Source organism: Dermacentor variabilis, chromosome 10 (assembly GCF_050947875.1).
Source record: "Dermacentor variabilis isolate Ectoservices chromosome 10, ASM5094787v1, whole genome shotgun sequence".
Lineage (NCBI taxonomy): Eukaryota > Metazoa > Arthropoda > Arachnida > Ixodida > Ixodidae > Dermacentor > Dermacentor variabilis.
Genome location: NC_134577.1, coordinates 41,081,775 through 41,095,865, shown reverse-complemented (window position 1 = coordinate 41,095,865; position 14,091 = coordinate 41,081,775). Strand labels below are relative to the sequence as shown.

Here is a 14,091-nt window from a genome sequence, read left to right as displayed (position 1 = left end):
GCTTCGCGCCTGTATGATCCAAAAGTACACTGCAGTGTTGCGTTAGTTCTGCAACGCAGTCATCTCGTTAGCCGTCTCATGCGCCGTATAGTTATAAAACGTTAAGTTAACGCTCTTCTGCCTGTACCTGGGTTTCCTTGTACCATCGCGAGTTTCAGCTTAAGGGAGACAAAAAAACCATACCGACGTCACTTTATGTACATTATATTCTACGATATGATCGCCTACCGACAGCTCGCGTGCACAGGAGCAATCTACCTTCAAGATGTCCGATTCAGGAGTGTGGCTCGCGAGATTTCTCTTATTGCCTTACATATATTAAAGGTGATACGAGAAATTGGTAGAGCATCGCACGCGTAATGCTAAGACATGAGATCGTTCCCCACCTGCGGCAAGTTGTTTTTTCAGCCACTTTCAATTTCATTAATTTATCATTTCTTTATTTCAATTAGTCAGTACAAGTAATTTCCCCTGTGTTTTCCTTGGTGTCTTTCTTTGTCGGCTTGTTATGATATGATTAATAAAAATCGGACCCCTCGGCTAACCCCCTTTCTTCTCGTTCAAAGTCGTGCGTGTATATATATATATATATATATATATATATATATATATATATATATATATATATATATATATATATATATATATATATATATATATATATATATATATATATATATAGGAACGATTCGTATTTTCTGATTATCGTTGTTATCGTCTTCTACACCCACGACTGTGACTTACAGCAGGAAGGAAAATTTACCGAACATACTTTTTTTTTTACCGAAAGGTTCTTCCAGCGTGGTGAACCATCAACCAGCGCTAGAAGTTGTTTGAACAGATTTAAAACGTTCCAGCGTGGCGTTGACATTATGCGATTTCTGCTGTCGTTTCATCTAAATGCTAACATTGCGCGATACAGAACTCGCACCCGAACCGATTCATTATTCTGGCTTGCGTGCAGCCTCGGTTACCTGGCGCGAACTGAAACACTGGCAAAAACGAAGAAGTAGGAAATAAGGCTTTCTTGGCATTTCTGCCAAGCCGACTTGCTTTTACAACTGTCTCTGCCTTTTACCATTTACCAGACATTTACCATACTTCTCATTAGACTTCGACTTCTGCGTAACACGTAAACATTTTTGTAATTTTTTTACTGGTCGCCGCTATGTATGAGAGTCGGCTGAGTTAAAACACATGGCCGACATCGACCTCGCAAAATTCAGATGTATCCGGTGTTGTGAAGACATGAGCCCGCGAAAGATTTCCGCCAGACGTGCGCTTTAGGCTTTTAATCTTCCAAAGTATGCGCGATACAGAGCCCAACGAGAAAAATATCGGCTCTGAATATCACATCCGTGGCGCACACGCGTCATCATTCGTCATCTGGTCCATTTCTATGGAAACACTGAATGCTCGAGCCCACAACGCTACCTAGAAATGCAGACGCCACACAATATAGCGCTTTCATTGTGTAATATCTGTGCCCCTGCGTGTGCCATTGTCTTCATGCGCATTCAAGTTTTGCAATGTCGAGTTAACTCGTCCAATTGTCGGTTCGGTTTCTACGGCATTGTATCATAAAATGCACATAGTAGGCGTAGTCCGGAGCAGCAAGATATGTGCCGTTTTCTATTCCTAAGGCCAGCATTGCCGCGAACCAGTTATCTAAGTGTAGTCGGCTTTGCAATAAGCTCGTGTCTGTGCGCAGTTGCGCGTTGTACTTGCGAAAGCAAGAAGCACTTGGTGAACTCACTTGTCCGAGGCCTCTTGTACATCATATGCGCCTCCGAGATCTGCAATCACAAAATTTTACTTGCGACAACGTGTACTTAGTGTTCGTGTTCATTTCATGTTCGCATTGGTTCGTGCAATCTTGTCTAAAGAGGCTTGCGCGTCAAATGTCGCGTGTGCGTCGAAGAAAATAGCGAAAGATGAAAACGTGTTCTCCAGAAACTTTTTTTAACAGCCTTCGTTCACCAACTGCACTTTGGATGGCACCACAATGCCACGCCGAAAAAAGCACGGATGCTTCACAGAGGCGCGCATAGTTATCGGGGCCATTCTAACCGAAGTTCGCCCAAGTGTACTCGAAGTGGCGATTGATGAGCAAGAACACGGACATCAGCGCCACCATGTGCGGGAGAGAACTGAACATGCAAGTCCTTTCAGTCGCAGTTTTCAGTCGCTTTCAGTCAAAGTCGCAATTTTTAAGCAAAGCTTTCTGTGCCACTTACTACCCCTCCCCCTCTATGTGGCTGGCGGCTTTGTTGCCGATTTTACAACTTGGGTCCTGAGGCACATGTCCGGACAGATAACCTGGGACACTGGGTATGCAACAGTCGGCAACAAAAAATTGAAAAGAAAAGTCGGCTACAAATAGATTATGAAGTCGGATAATGGATAAGCAGCCGAGTGCGGAGAAAGAGCTCAAGTGAACAAAATGGGACGAGAGAGCGCATGGAGTGAGAAGCGTTGAGCAACTTTAAAAGTGGAGACGTTTCAGTCACAGGAAGCTCTTATCACCGATTCACACATTCACGCGTGATCTGCTTCCTTTCTTTATTATTATTATTATTATTATTATTATTATTATTATTATTATTATTATTATTATTATTATTATTATTATTATTATTATTATTATTATTCAAAATGCCTACGTGGCTCTCATGGTATCCGTGCGCAACGAACGGTCACCAGCAAGCTCACTCGCGATAAAATAAAACCGTCTATTGTGAAATCCCGCCTTATTCGAAGAAAAACAGCACGTCACGAGCAAACGCAAGAGCGCCGACACTTGCGTCAATCCGTCAATGTTCCCGAAGACAACGAAACGCGGGAAGCGAAACACTGCGGACACTTGCGCAGCGCCGAAAGAAGGGGCGGATATGGGGCGACCTGAAAGTTCCTCTCTGCAACGGACAGAAATGCTACGTTTACGACGAACACGACGAGAGAGCTTACGACGAAGGAAGTGCGCATGCATGAGTGTGTGCAAAACGAGAGAGAGAGAGAAGCGAGGCAGGCCCAAAAGGTCACCCGGTGAATCAGCAACGACAATTTGTAGCCATCCGTCGCGAGCCGGTCTTCCGGTGTTGCGCGGGCAGCACCCGCACGAACATGGCCGGGCGTTTCCAACTCTATTGCACCTTCACTGTTTCTTGTAATCTTGTTCCACACATCACAACAGTAAAAGAAAGCTTTTTTATTGTTTCGTAGTCAGCGCATTTCTACGCTTTTTCTTGCCCCGCTCCTTTGTTTGATGTCCTCCTCCCAAGAGGCGGCATTCCAGAGGGAGCGTGGAATGTGTGCTCATGGGCAGAGCCCCCTATAGTTTTGTGCAGCGCAGTGAATACTGTTGTATGCGCGAAGCTCCGTGGGCCCTATAACACCGCCACAGGGACTCAGTGACTACGATCTTCTGCTGAACACGGAGTCAAGGGTTCGAATCCCGATCGCAGTGACCTCATTCCGAAATGGGTTAAATTCAAGAGAACTCGCCAACCAAGCACGTTAAACAACCTCAGCGGGGTCAAAATTTATCTGAAACTCTTCATTACGGGCGTCTGCCGTAGTCTGCGTGTTGCTCTGGGTCATTGAACTCACTCAATTAATCAATCGATCAATAGTCCTAAGACACGAAATACTGCGTCACTCCCAGCATCGCTAACGAATTTCACGCTTTAGGCTTCTATTCATGAAGGATAGGCTACATGCAGTCGACAAGCGATTGCAAATTTTTGATCCCTCGACTTAAATTAGAGCGGCACGGTGTACTTCTACGGATTGCATAACTGCGAAAGATAACTGTGAAATGAAATATTGTCGTCCGTTCTTCAGTTGTAGCCCTGTTGCATATTGTCTATCTAAGACGCATGCGATTGCAGATATCCGAAAACAGTGATCGACGCAGTAATCAGCCATAACACGCTACACACGTCAATTTGCCTCGCGATCCTTCCCTTAGAAAACAACAACTTACAAAAATACCTTTAGGATTTTTGCGTGTGTCGACACGTTTACACCAGCAGGAAAGCGAAAGAAACAGTCGGTTGTCGCAATTGGGTTTAAACAAGGTATCGCAACATGTCGCTACTATCGCTGCTCCTTAAGTCTGCGTCACCCAATTTTCCCGGTATACGTCGGTACGCTAAATACGCTAGGTTGAGTGTGTCGATTATAAACAGTTGTGAGCTTTGTACATTGCTTTCTGAAATCTTGGTTAATCTGCAAATGTGTCTGAGTGACACAGAAGAGGGAAAGGTCGGATGCAGTACTCAAAGCTGATGAAAACGACGTCGAAATGTGTTGCCAAAACTTCTCCGGTCTAACCATGCTGCCACTCGGCAGCATCCATCTGTCACGTTGTTTCTTGCGCCTTATTCAGGGTGCTACAAAACTTCGGGAGCTACCCTGTCGTAAACCGAACGAAGCCATACACCTTTCTCGCTATAGTGAAACAACCAGAATGGGTGAATGCAGCAGTAACCACCCGTCGGCAAGCACAGGACAAAAAGCAGTGCTTCCGACGCCGTAAAAACATCTAACATTCGCGTAAAAAATTTCGCAGTCAGTGTAAGAAAAACTAAATCAAGAGCTTTAATGTCCCTGTACAACTCGCGGGATATAAGAGATTTTATGTATTCAGAAAACACTAGTCTTTGAAGACCAAGAAGTTGGGGAAAAAATTTTTGCGATTGAGAGCACGAAAAAATGCTAAAATTTACATTAGTGCGGAACTTTCGCAGATGCCGTAATGGACCACTCCGAATTACTTTTGGCTATCTGTGGTTCTTTAACGCGCACCTGCACATCTCAGCGGATGGAAGTTTTCGAGTTTCCCTCCCGTCTTAACGAATACGTAGGGTCTAGGAATCGAACCTACAACCTCATGCTCAGGAGATCAGACACCACGCCAACTGAGCCACCACAGCTGAAACAGCAGCTCTTCGTTATTTAACCAAGTCGTAAATATGATTCACCTAAGTTAAGCACATCTCGAATAGATAGACCAATATTGCCCCTTGAAATTCCAATAAAAGAGAACTGTCACAAAGAATTTTCTATACAATTCTAGAGTCCCAGCTTGCGGCAATACACAGTTGCGGCCTTCTCGCCCCACTGTACAGAATTAGTGGGTTGCAGCTCGATGACGCCACTTCTCTTTTTGTGCTCGCCTTCGACGCTAACCCAATTCGCGCGTGCCAGCTTTTCCTAGGCACCGGTTTAGTGAGGGCCGTGTGGTTATATGTCCCGAGCTAGGCTTGGCTTCGTACAGCCTTACGCGAAGCTTTCCAGCTCTCGACTCGCCACTTGAAGAACACAGGGTTTCCTCCGATGTACCTCTCGCAGGAGACGCAAGTTGTCCGAGGAAGAGCGAAGTGTTTCGTTCCTTCTTTCATTGTTATTTTACTGTTCTTTGTCTATCTTTTGCTTAGCGTGTCAGGAAGCTAGGTGTATGGCGAAGCAACTACTTCACTTTGCTCAGTTCCTTTAACCCTTAAGGTGACGCCAAACACGCCAGAGTGCAGGAGAGGTTACGCCGCACTATGCAGGCATTAAACTGTCAGTGTAGGCTGCCACTGTAAACAGCAGCAGACGTACACTATCAGGTAACCGGCAGACGCGTGGACGCGTGGAAAAGAAACACGCACACAGACATGCCGAAATGAACAACGCTGGCGCACTCCTCTGCACGATAAAGGTCACTGTATATAAGGGAGCCATCCAGAATCAAAAGCAGTGAGCGAAAGCTGCAGCAAAAATCAACGCCTGGAACAACAGCTGACAACTGCTGTATCGAGCAGTGACGCACCACTAGTTTGCGATAAAAGAAAACTAAATGTAATATCCGACGCTGACGTTGACGGGGTGGGGGAGGAGAGGGGGGTGGGGGGCTTACATACAGCAGAACCAATTTCAACGTTCGCCAGGTTTTGCCTTTATGCCGTGCAGTATCCATGACTTCGACGCGCCATGACAAGGAGGCCTGCTGCCTTACTGCCGAATGTGCGATTTTTCTTGAGCTTAATCCTCCGTCGGGTGCGACAAGGTGAACAAACGAGTATGCCGTGGTTGAACGGTTCACTCGAAATGAGCCCCAATACACAACACTGGGCGGCCTAAAAACAGCGGGAAAGGAGCGAAGCACTTCGCCTAGACAATTGGTGCGACAGAAAGATGTGGACTTGACAAGTCCCCTTGTCGAAACAGTTGCTTCTATGTCGAGTCCGCTGTTGAACGCTTCAATTTTCCATCTTCCTATAACTCATTTGTCTCGTTTTTTTTTATCTACGTCGCCATGTGGTTGCGACATGAAGGCGTATCAACTTTCCCACCCTTCCATTCAAGTGAGCCCAACCTTGCTTACGCTTGTGTTTCCTTTCTCGCAGGCCTCCGTACCATAGCAGTCTCTTCAACTGTTGGGAGGTGCTTCTTCAGGAAGTTGAAGTCGACTCTCAGGTATGCAACGAGAAAGGAAAACTGTCCCTTGTCTGAGAAAACTTCTAGCCCACACGCAATCACTCTTAATTTAGTTCCAAATAAGCTTCAATGAGTAAGCGAACATTCGTGCAGAATTGTTCCACTTAGTTTCACCACTATGTGGAACGAGATTAAGACGCTCCAGCACGTGAAACTTGTGCGAGACGATATTACGAGTGGAATTCAGTAAGTGGCAAGAAGCTCGACCGAAGGAAGCGTCGACGCCAAAGGACATTCCTTCCGCATATTTCTCACTTTGTAAGTGGAACATGATCGCTAATATGTTCCACTTAGTGAAACCTATGTGCAACGATATTAAGAGGTCAACAGCGAGAGCTTCATAGGCTAATGTGCAGCAGTCTCTTCTTTGATGTCTTTTCAGCGTTGTTTTAACGGCTCAAGAGAGAGAAAGGCCGAGAGGTTAACTAGGTTACAGCTGTATTGCTGCAGTACACTGGGGGAAGGCAGAGAAAACGTGATGCGCTCGCACAAGTATGGCGGAACGAGGGTCAGAGAAAAGAAAGTGAGTGAGTGAGTGAGTGAATAAACTTTATTGTAGGTCCGGCGAGGACGCGAACTCGTCGCGCACCCGGCTAGTCCCACGTCGGGACCGGCAGGTCTAGCCCACCGGCCCGGTCGCGGGCACGCCGGACGGCCAGGATAGAGAAAAGAAACGTTTGTTCAGTGTAAAGGTCGGCATATTCGGCCTTCGCACGCTTCTCTAAATGTATATATCACGAAGAATGGCAGCCGTAGAAATAGAAAGCACACACGCAAATCGCACTACCACGTGAACTCCAGCTTTGTAGCTTTCTTATGTAAGTCGTTGCGCGCTGCCATTCAACAAGGACGTCCAGCAGCATAAAGGGCGTCTCAAGACTTACTTCACCGAGTTTCGTTTTTAAGGCGCACCTTAAGATTTGAACGGAAACGTCAACAAGCACGGTGTAACTTGCACAAGTACGAAGATGTTGTCTTACAAAGCCCAGGTCGGTCCCGATACCGAAAACACAGTCAACTAAATCAAACGAAGTTGACGACGATCACAGGAGGAGGTTATAAACTGCTCTTTCGCGCAGGTTCACGGCGACATCTCCCGCTGCTTGTCCCAGCACATGGGCGTGATGCTGCTGGAGAAGACCTTCCACCGCAAGGCACAGTCGCGGAAGGTCTTCCAGCACCGGGAGAGCTTCGAGACTATCCTCGTCAAGGCCGAGGAACTGCTCAATAAGGTAACATAGAGCAACACGCACCCCCATTCTCCCGCTCCTCACACACATTTCTATGAGCGAGTGGTTCTAAGACGCCTTGAAGCAAGTTCCCACACTAAGTGAACGCAAAAGCACGTACACAGCATGACAGAAGAGAAACAGACCGAGAACAGCTATTGTCCTGTGTCCATTTATCTTCTTTCTTGTTCTGTGTGTGTGTGCGCTCACCTACTGTGTCAAATGTCAGCCAACTAGGCGCCTCAGCAAGTCCTTTTAAGTCTAGCAGCAAGTTCTTTCGTCATCACCGTTAGTCTAATTTATTTCAACTGCAGGACTAAAAGGTCCCAGAGCGATCTCTCAGCTATCGCTACAAGAAACAATTTTTTAGGGGCACATGATTGGGTTTAATTAATATAGCTTGACCGTGTTAAGCGATTCGTAATTGTAACGCCTAAATATTTTTATTCATCAACCTCAGTCGAAAGGACAGTTAAGGGGATACGTATTATTAAGAGAACATTTATTATTTGTACTGTGCATGAAGACAAACTTATAATTGCTTATCCTCATAGGGCAATGCTTACACCACTACGAAACTTGCCTATATATTTGATGTTCATCGCACCTTGAACGATCGTTATCTTATTTGTAAGCTTTTCCATTTTGTTGTTAACGTCCATGTCTCTGCCCCCATACGTTAATGTCGGTATAATGCTTGTCTTCATCATAATCATAGTCAGCGTGTGTAATGCATGACTACGACTACGCCGAGAAATCTCCAAACAACCTCTCCTGCGTCAGCCGAACCCGTCCAAAACTAGGAAATTTCATACCTTCGTTACTCATTTAGATTTTTCTACCCCCGTCAAGCGCGTTTTACTTCCATAAGCGCTAACACTTCTGTCAACCATGCCTTCCAACCTGTGAGCATTAGAACTCGTAAAAACACCATGCACACGACAAAATAAAAATAGCAAAGTGTGTGTGTGGGGCGGTGAGGGGGGGGTGCGACACGCGTATAAGCTTGTCCTGAGCACACACCTTCCGCTCGATGCATACACGCTTTTTTAATGATTTATCTTTAGACGCAGTGCAGAAGCAGCAGCAAACTTCAAATAGCAGAGATGGGCAACCTTGTTCCCAGATCAGTGACTCTATCAGCAACTCCTCTGCTGTCTATTTTGACTGACTTGGGAACTTGTCTCAATAAACTTACAGGAGACACGCACCCCTCTTAGAAGAGAGTGATACAGGTATATCACAGCAACTCCTTGTTCACACGCATTTTGTCGCAATCCTGCCCCACTCCATCTTTCAAGAGCTCTACGTTTTCGCCACCAGAATTTACTAATGTGTGAGTGTTAGAAGCGTCGAAGTGTAAAAAAAGTCTGTGTGAAGCCTGACAAGGTGGTGACCGTGGTATAGGTAGAGAGGGGACACACCTCCTTCTCCTCGAAGAGGCAGGACGTGTGTCGAGTGGGCTCGTGAGCAACACATTGCAATGTGGTAAACTTGGGTTAAATCTTCGATCCAGGACCTCGAAGAGGTGCGACAAAATGCCAACGCATTAATAGATTCTGCTGGCGAAAATATTGTAAAGCTGTTGAAATATGGAGCGGCTCATCAGTGCAACAAAATGCATGCAAACAAGAAGTTGCTATAATATAACTACGCCACTGAGACGCATTCACTGCATGCACCGGTGAATGCGTTCACCATTAAATGGTCATTGACTTGTTTTCATAAAGCTTAATGCAACGTTCTTAAAATCACAGAACGAGCCAGAATTCCTAAACAATGTGCAAAATATAATTAAAATATTCAGTGCCCTTCCACTCTGTAAAGAAGGATGACAAGCGAAACTGTGCATGTGGGCCCCTTAATGGCGAGCTGCACCTCCGCCGCGGGTCGGCCCGGCATTGCACTATCTTCTGGATTGGCCCACGTAACGAAGTTTTATTTTAGCAAGGCCGCGTCAATCGTGGCGCGTACTCTACGGCACGAACGCAGGTGGCGTCTGACGCGGAAGCCGGAGAAGGTTCGAGTTTTGTGTCGATACACGGACACGATCCTGGGGGAACTATCCCTTAACAGCTTCGCTGTAAAACCGCCTACAGATCACAGGTTACCCCATGAATAGATATCTTAAAAACCTGCCATAGACATTCGTTTTGTGATACACGTCGCAGGCACTCTGAGTCAAGCTCAAAGTTTATGTTCTGAGTGTTTTCCTAAGTACATTTTTTCTGTGTTTTTGGTAGAATTTTGTTTTATATGCCACATTATGAGACACTGAGTGCAAAACGCACAATCTAAAAATTTGGATGGCCATTCATCTTCCAGTCGAAGTTGATCAAAGGCTGTCTTCCTTAGCGAGCTGGGGGTAGAATGGAGCCGAGTAACTGCGCATGGAGATTTATCGCATCATCCGACGCATGATGGGAGTAGAAGGAACGTCGGATTGCTTCATTTTTGAAGACAAGGTCTTCTTAGTTGACTTAACACGTGTTTGGGTATCTGGCTATCTTGTAACCATTTCTGAAAAAGAACAGCACTTCAGCGCCTTCAGAGCGTCGGCGTGAGTTGCGATAGGCGTAAAAATATAGGCAAAAGGGTAGCTCTCAACGAGACTGAATGCTATAATTAGATACAAAATTAGGTGAAATTAACTGTGCGGGAGTAATTAGTGGCAATGTAGTCTAAAACTGTCATTGCACTATACCCCTGTAAAGGGTGCACCGCCGTAGATATGGACATGCTGAGGCAAAACCGTCGTGCGGTACACTTTGGGGAAATTGAACGAGTTTGTTTGGGGTTCGCGTGAGGCAATTTTCCCTGGAAGGCGGTATAGACGGTGCTCACAAAAGTGGCGATTAGTCTCAAAGTAAGTAAAGTTAATTGTACGTGCATAATTAGTACCAATATAGACGGAAATAAACCACACTGTACCAGAGGCTGCCTTTTCCCGGGGGTTGGCCTACTGATCTCTTGCTCAAAAAAAGAAAGGGTCAACCAAATGTCGATGGTAAAGACAAGGAATGATGACTTAATTGCATGTGAAATACGATACTAACAAGATAAGAAATTAGGCAATTATGAACCTGTAAAATAAAAAATATAATCAACAATTCATCGAATCGTTTGAACCACCATGTACGTCGACCTTTTCTTCTTTAGCATACGTACTTGGTTGATACTTTTTTTATTAGTGCACTATCTTCAGCATTGACCCCTACTTTAACGTATAATTACGAGTTAATTTTAAATCACCTCTAGGATAACACATGCGAAAAATACAATCTTATTGCGAGGCACGCCGTAGTGAGGGAAAAGCGTCCATGGCGTTATGATTACAGTATGGGGCTTCTGTGCTTCTATAAGTCCTTTGTTCGAATCCGAAAATCGCACAACTTACTTGTTCAAATATATATAGGAACATACCCGATGCAGAAAAGTGGCGGTGACTCGGTAAAAAAAAGACATTGTCTTTAAAACATAGGAACATTGAGAACAGAACGTTTCTGTCCCGACAAACCAGTGCTTATTTTTTTTTCGTTACTGCTGAAATACTTTCTGCGAAGAGCTACCGAGCAGCACGCGCGCTTAATTTGCGCAGAATTTCACATCATATATTTGCTTCATTATCATAATCAATATTTTATTCTTCATCACCTGACCGTCTGTCACCTAACTCTGTTCGTGTCATCCGCCTTCACCACTACACAAGCGCCGAGTACAGGGCGAGACACATGCTCATCAGACCCGAGCTCGCGATATTTCGATCACTACAGTACTTCTCTCTCGACTTTATATTGGTAAAGAGCCATGCATTCTTTTCTGTACGACTGTGTAGAGACGAGATCGGTGGCGCTCATCTACCTCGCACAGTGCCACACAACTGATATGTCATATGCGGCGTCCCTGTACTTAGATCTGTGGATTTGGATTAACTCGGCGATCTCCTAGCCTACCAGTTAGCTCAGATGACGGAGCGGCCGCCGAGGAAAGGCATTGGTTTCGGGTTCAATCTCCATACCAGGACCATTTATTCAGCACTGAGTCTTTCCTTCGGAGAAACCCGCATAGTGTCTCATTTGCAGCTTCGGGCCATTTTCGCGTGGATGACAATCGTCGCTCTATATCACAGCGCAATAATACAGCAGGGGCAATCATTTCTTGGCCACGTACTCCTACGAATTCTCTCCCTACTGCTGTCCCGACCAGTGCCAGGGCGAGTACGCCGAGGCGTACCGGACCGTGTGCCGCCGAGGCGGTCCCGACCTCACGGCCGCGCCGCTGGACCAGCCGTCGCCGCTGACCGCGTCCGAGGAGCAGGCGGCGCTGGCCGCCTACTACGACTGCCACAACGCGTACGTCCAGCAACTGGCCGCCACCAACGGAATGCTGGACGAGTACTACGGCTCCACGCTGCCCCGCCTGCTGGACGAGCTGCAGGACGTGTACTGCGACATCAGCACCATCGTCGCGCAGTCCATGCTGGCGGCCTCCGACGTCCTGGCGGCCAAGGTGCGTTGAACTTCATTCAATGGGGGATGCGCCACCCATTAGATTGATCGGTTGATCGATTGATAGAATGATTAATTTATCGAAGTGAATAATTTCGTGACATGATTGCTTAATTTAGCAATGAATTAGAGAACTGCTTAGTCAATGAATAATTAGTGAATTAAATTACTCAGTCAGCAAATAATTATTTAGCTGCTTATGCAATGAATATACGATGAGTTAGAAACCTGCTTAGCCATTGAATAACTAAAATAATTATCTGCTTACTCAATGGATAATTAATCAACTAAATTATTGATTGATTGATTGATTGATTGATTGATTGATTGATTGATTGATTGATTGATTGATTGATTGATTGATTGATTGATTGATTGATTGAAAAGCGCATGGCGATATCAATTTTGGGGGTTTAAGAGAAATCAAATTTGACGGAGGTATTGATTTCTTATCGCGCGCTCGCAATGTCGCGTGTTCGATTAGTTTACATGTCTCGAATGTTTACGAATGTTTAGATGTGTTTCGCACTGCAATCGGTTCGGCTGTGTGCGTAATACAACGCCCGTGAAATACCAATGTTGCTGCAGTTCTAAAGCTTGAGTCACTCCATCTTTCTTGGGGGCGAAGGGAAAAATAAAATAACCGACGCCACCCAACCACCGCGTGCCCAAACAGGCGGCCAACGTGCCATCCGTGCCATAAAGCGTTACTCCAATTAACCGACCGAAGAGCACTGAATAAACATGGTTCTCTGAACACTCGCACTCTGTTTAATGTCGCGCGCGTGATGGCTAAAACACTGACCGCTCTTGACGTGCGCCACCGCACGCACGTAGAACGTCACAACAGGACGTCCTCTTTCAACAACAAGTGGAACTGTCGTCGTAGGCTGCTTCCGCCAGTATAAGGACATCTAAGCTGGCACCCGGGCTATTTTCATGCCTAAATGCAGCCGAATATAGCACCAGCAGTACAGGATGTGTTCGCCCAGCAGGCTTGACCTAACTATTAGCGCCGAGCACTGCGCGCATTCAAGTTTGGCGAAACGCTTTCAGACGTCACTCTCGAGAAACAGGGAATACAGCACGTGAACACGAGTGTTCCATCGATCCAGCCTAATGGAAGTGCGTCTCCTCAGAAGGGCAGCGCCACTTCATTCAGCGCGTATACGCGGATTCACTAAGCCTCGCTACCTAGAACCCGTTTCGCATCGTCCCATCTCCGGTCGCACATGGCGCCACTACGGGATGTGCATTAGCGCCCCCTGTCCGTGGCCACCGCGGGGCGATGAAGATATCGCGAACGCGGGGGTCAACAGATCCCGCGACACCACTCAATCTGCCGAGTGGTCATTTCTCCCACGCGACACACCCCTTATCCTTTTCCGCCCCTTCACGCACGCACTTGGTCGGTCCCGATGGCCTTGCGCAGTCGAGAGGGGGCTTCGAGTGCGCGCGTCCACTTGTGTGTGTGCTGTGCGCTTGGGACCTATTGCGAGGCATATCTTGGCTCGCCGAGGCCACGCCGTCAGCCAAGAGCACGCGCATTAAGGTCAGCAGGTCCATTTGGAGGGTCCGCGCTGTCGGTGTGCGTACGTGTTTTGGCTCGATCAAATCGCGGTAAAAGCTAGGCGACGGCAGCCGACGCGGAGACGATTCGATATGGTCGCCTCGCTCCCCCACTCCCACTGCCTCCCCCCCCCCCGATATCCCGGAAGTCGATGTCGCTCCAGATCAAGTTAACTCGCGCATAGGAGACATATTAAGGTCCATTTATTTATTTATTAGAAGTAAAGTTGCCAGCAAGGACAGGTCCGAAGGTACTACAGGGCAGACCCTCTAATTGAAGAAACGCCTCGGGGTACTCA

The 14,091-nt window shown here is 46.5% G+C and overlaps 1 protein-coding gene across 5 annotated transcripts in view; it reads left to right on the top strand.

Moving 5' to 3' along the window:
• Window positions 1-14,091, top strand: part of Stacl (SH3 and cysteine-rich domain-containing protein) — a 351,595-nt gene that overhangs the window by 260,008 nt on the left and 77,496 nt on the right. For all 5 annotated transcript variants that reach the window (XM_075672475.1, XM_075672476.1, XM_075672474.1 and 2 more), the window contains 3 exons: window positions 6,396-6,465; window positions 7,566-7,718; window positions 11,922-12,224. In XM_075672475.1, coding sequence (XP_075528590.1) covers window positions 6,396-6,465; window positions 7,566-7,718; window positions 11,922-12,224 — 526 coding nt within the window. The remainder of the gene's footprint in view (window positions 1-6,395; window positions 6,466-7,565; window positions 7,719-11,921; window positions 12,225-14,091) is intronic.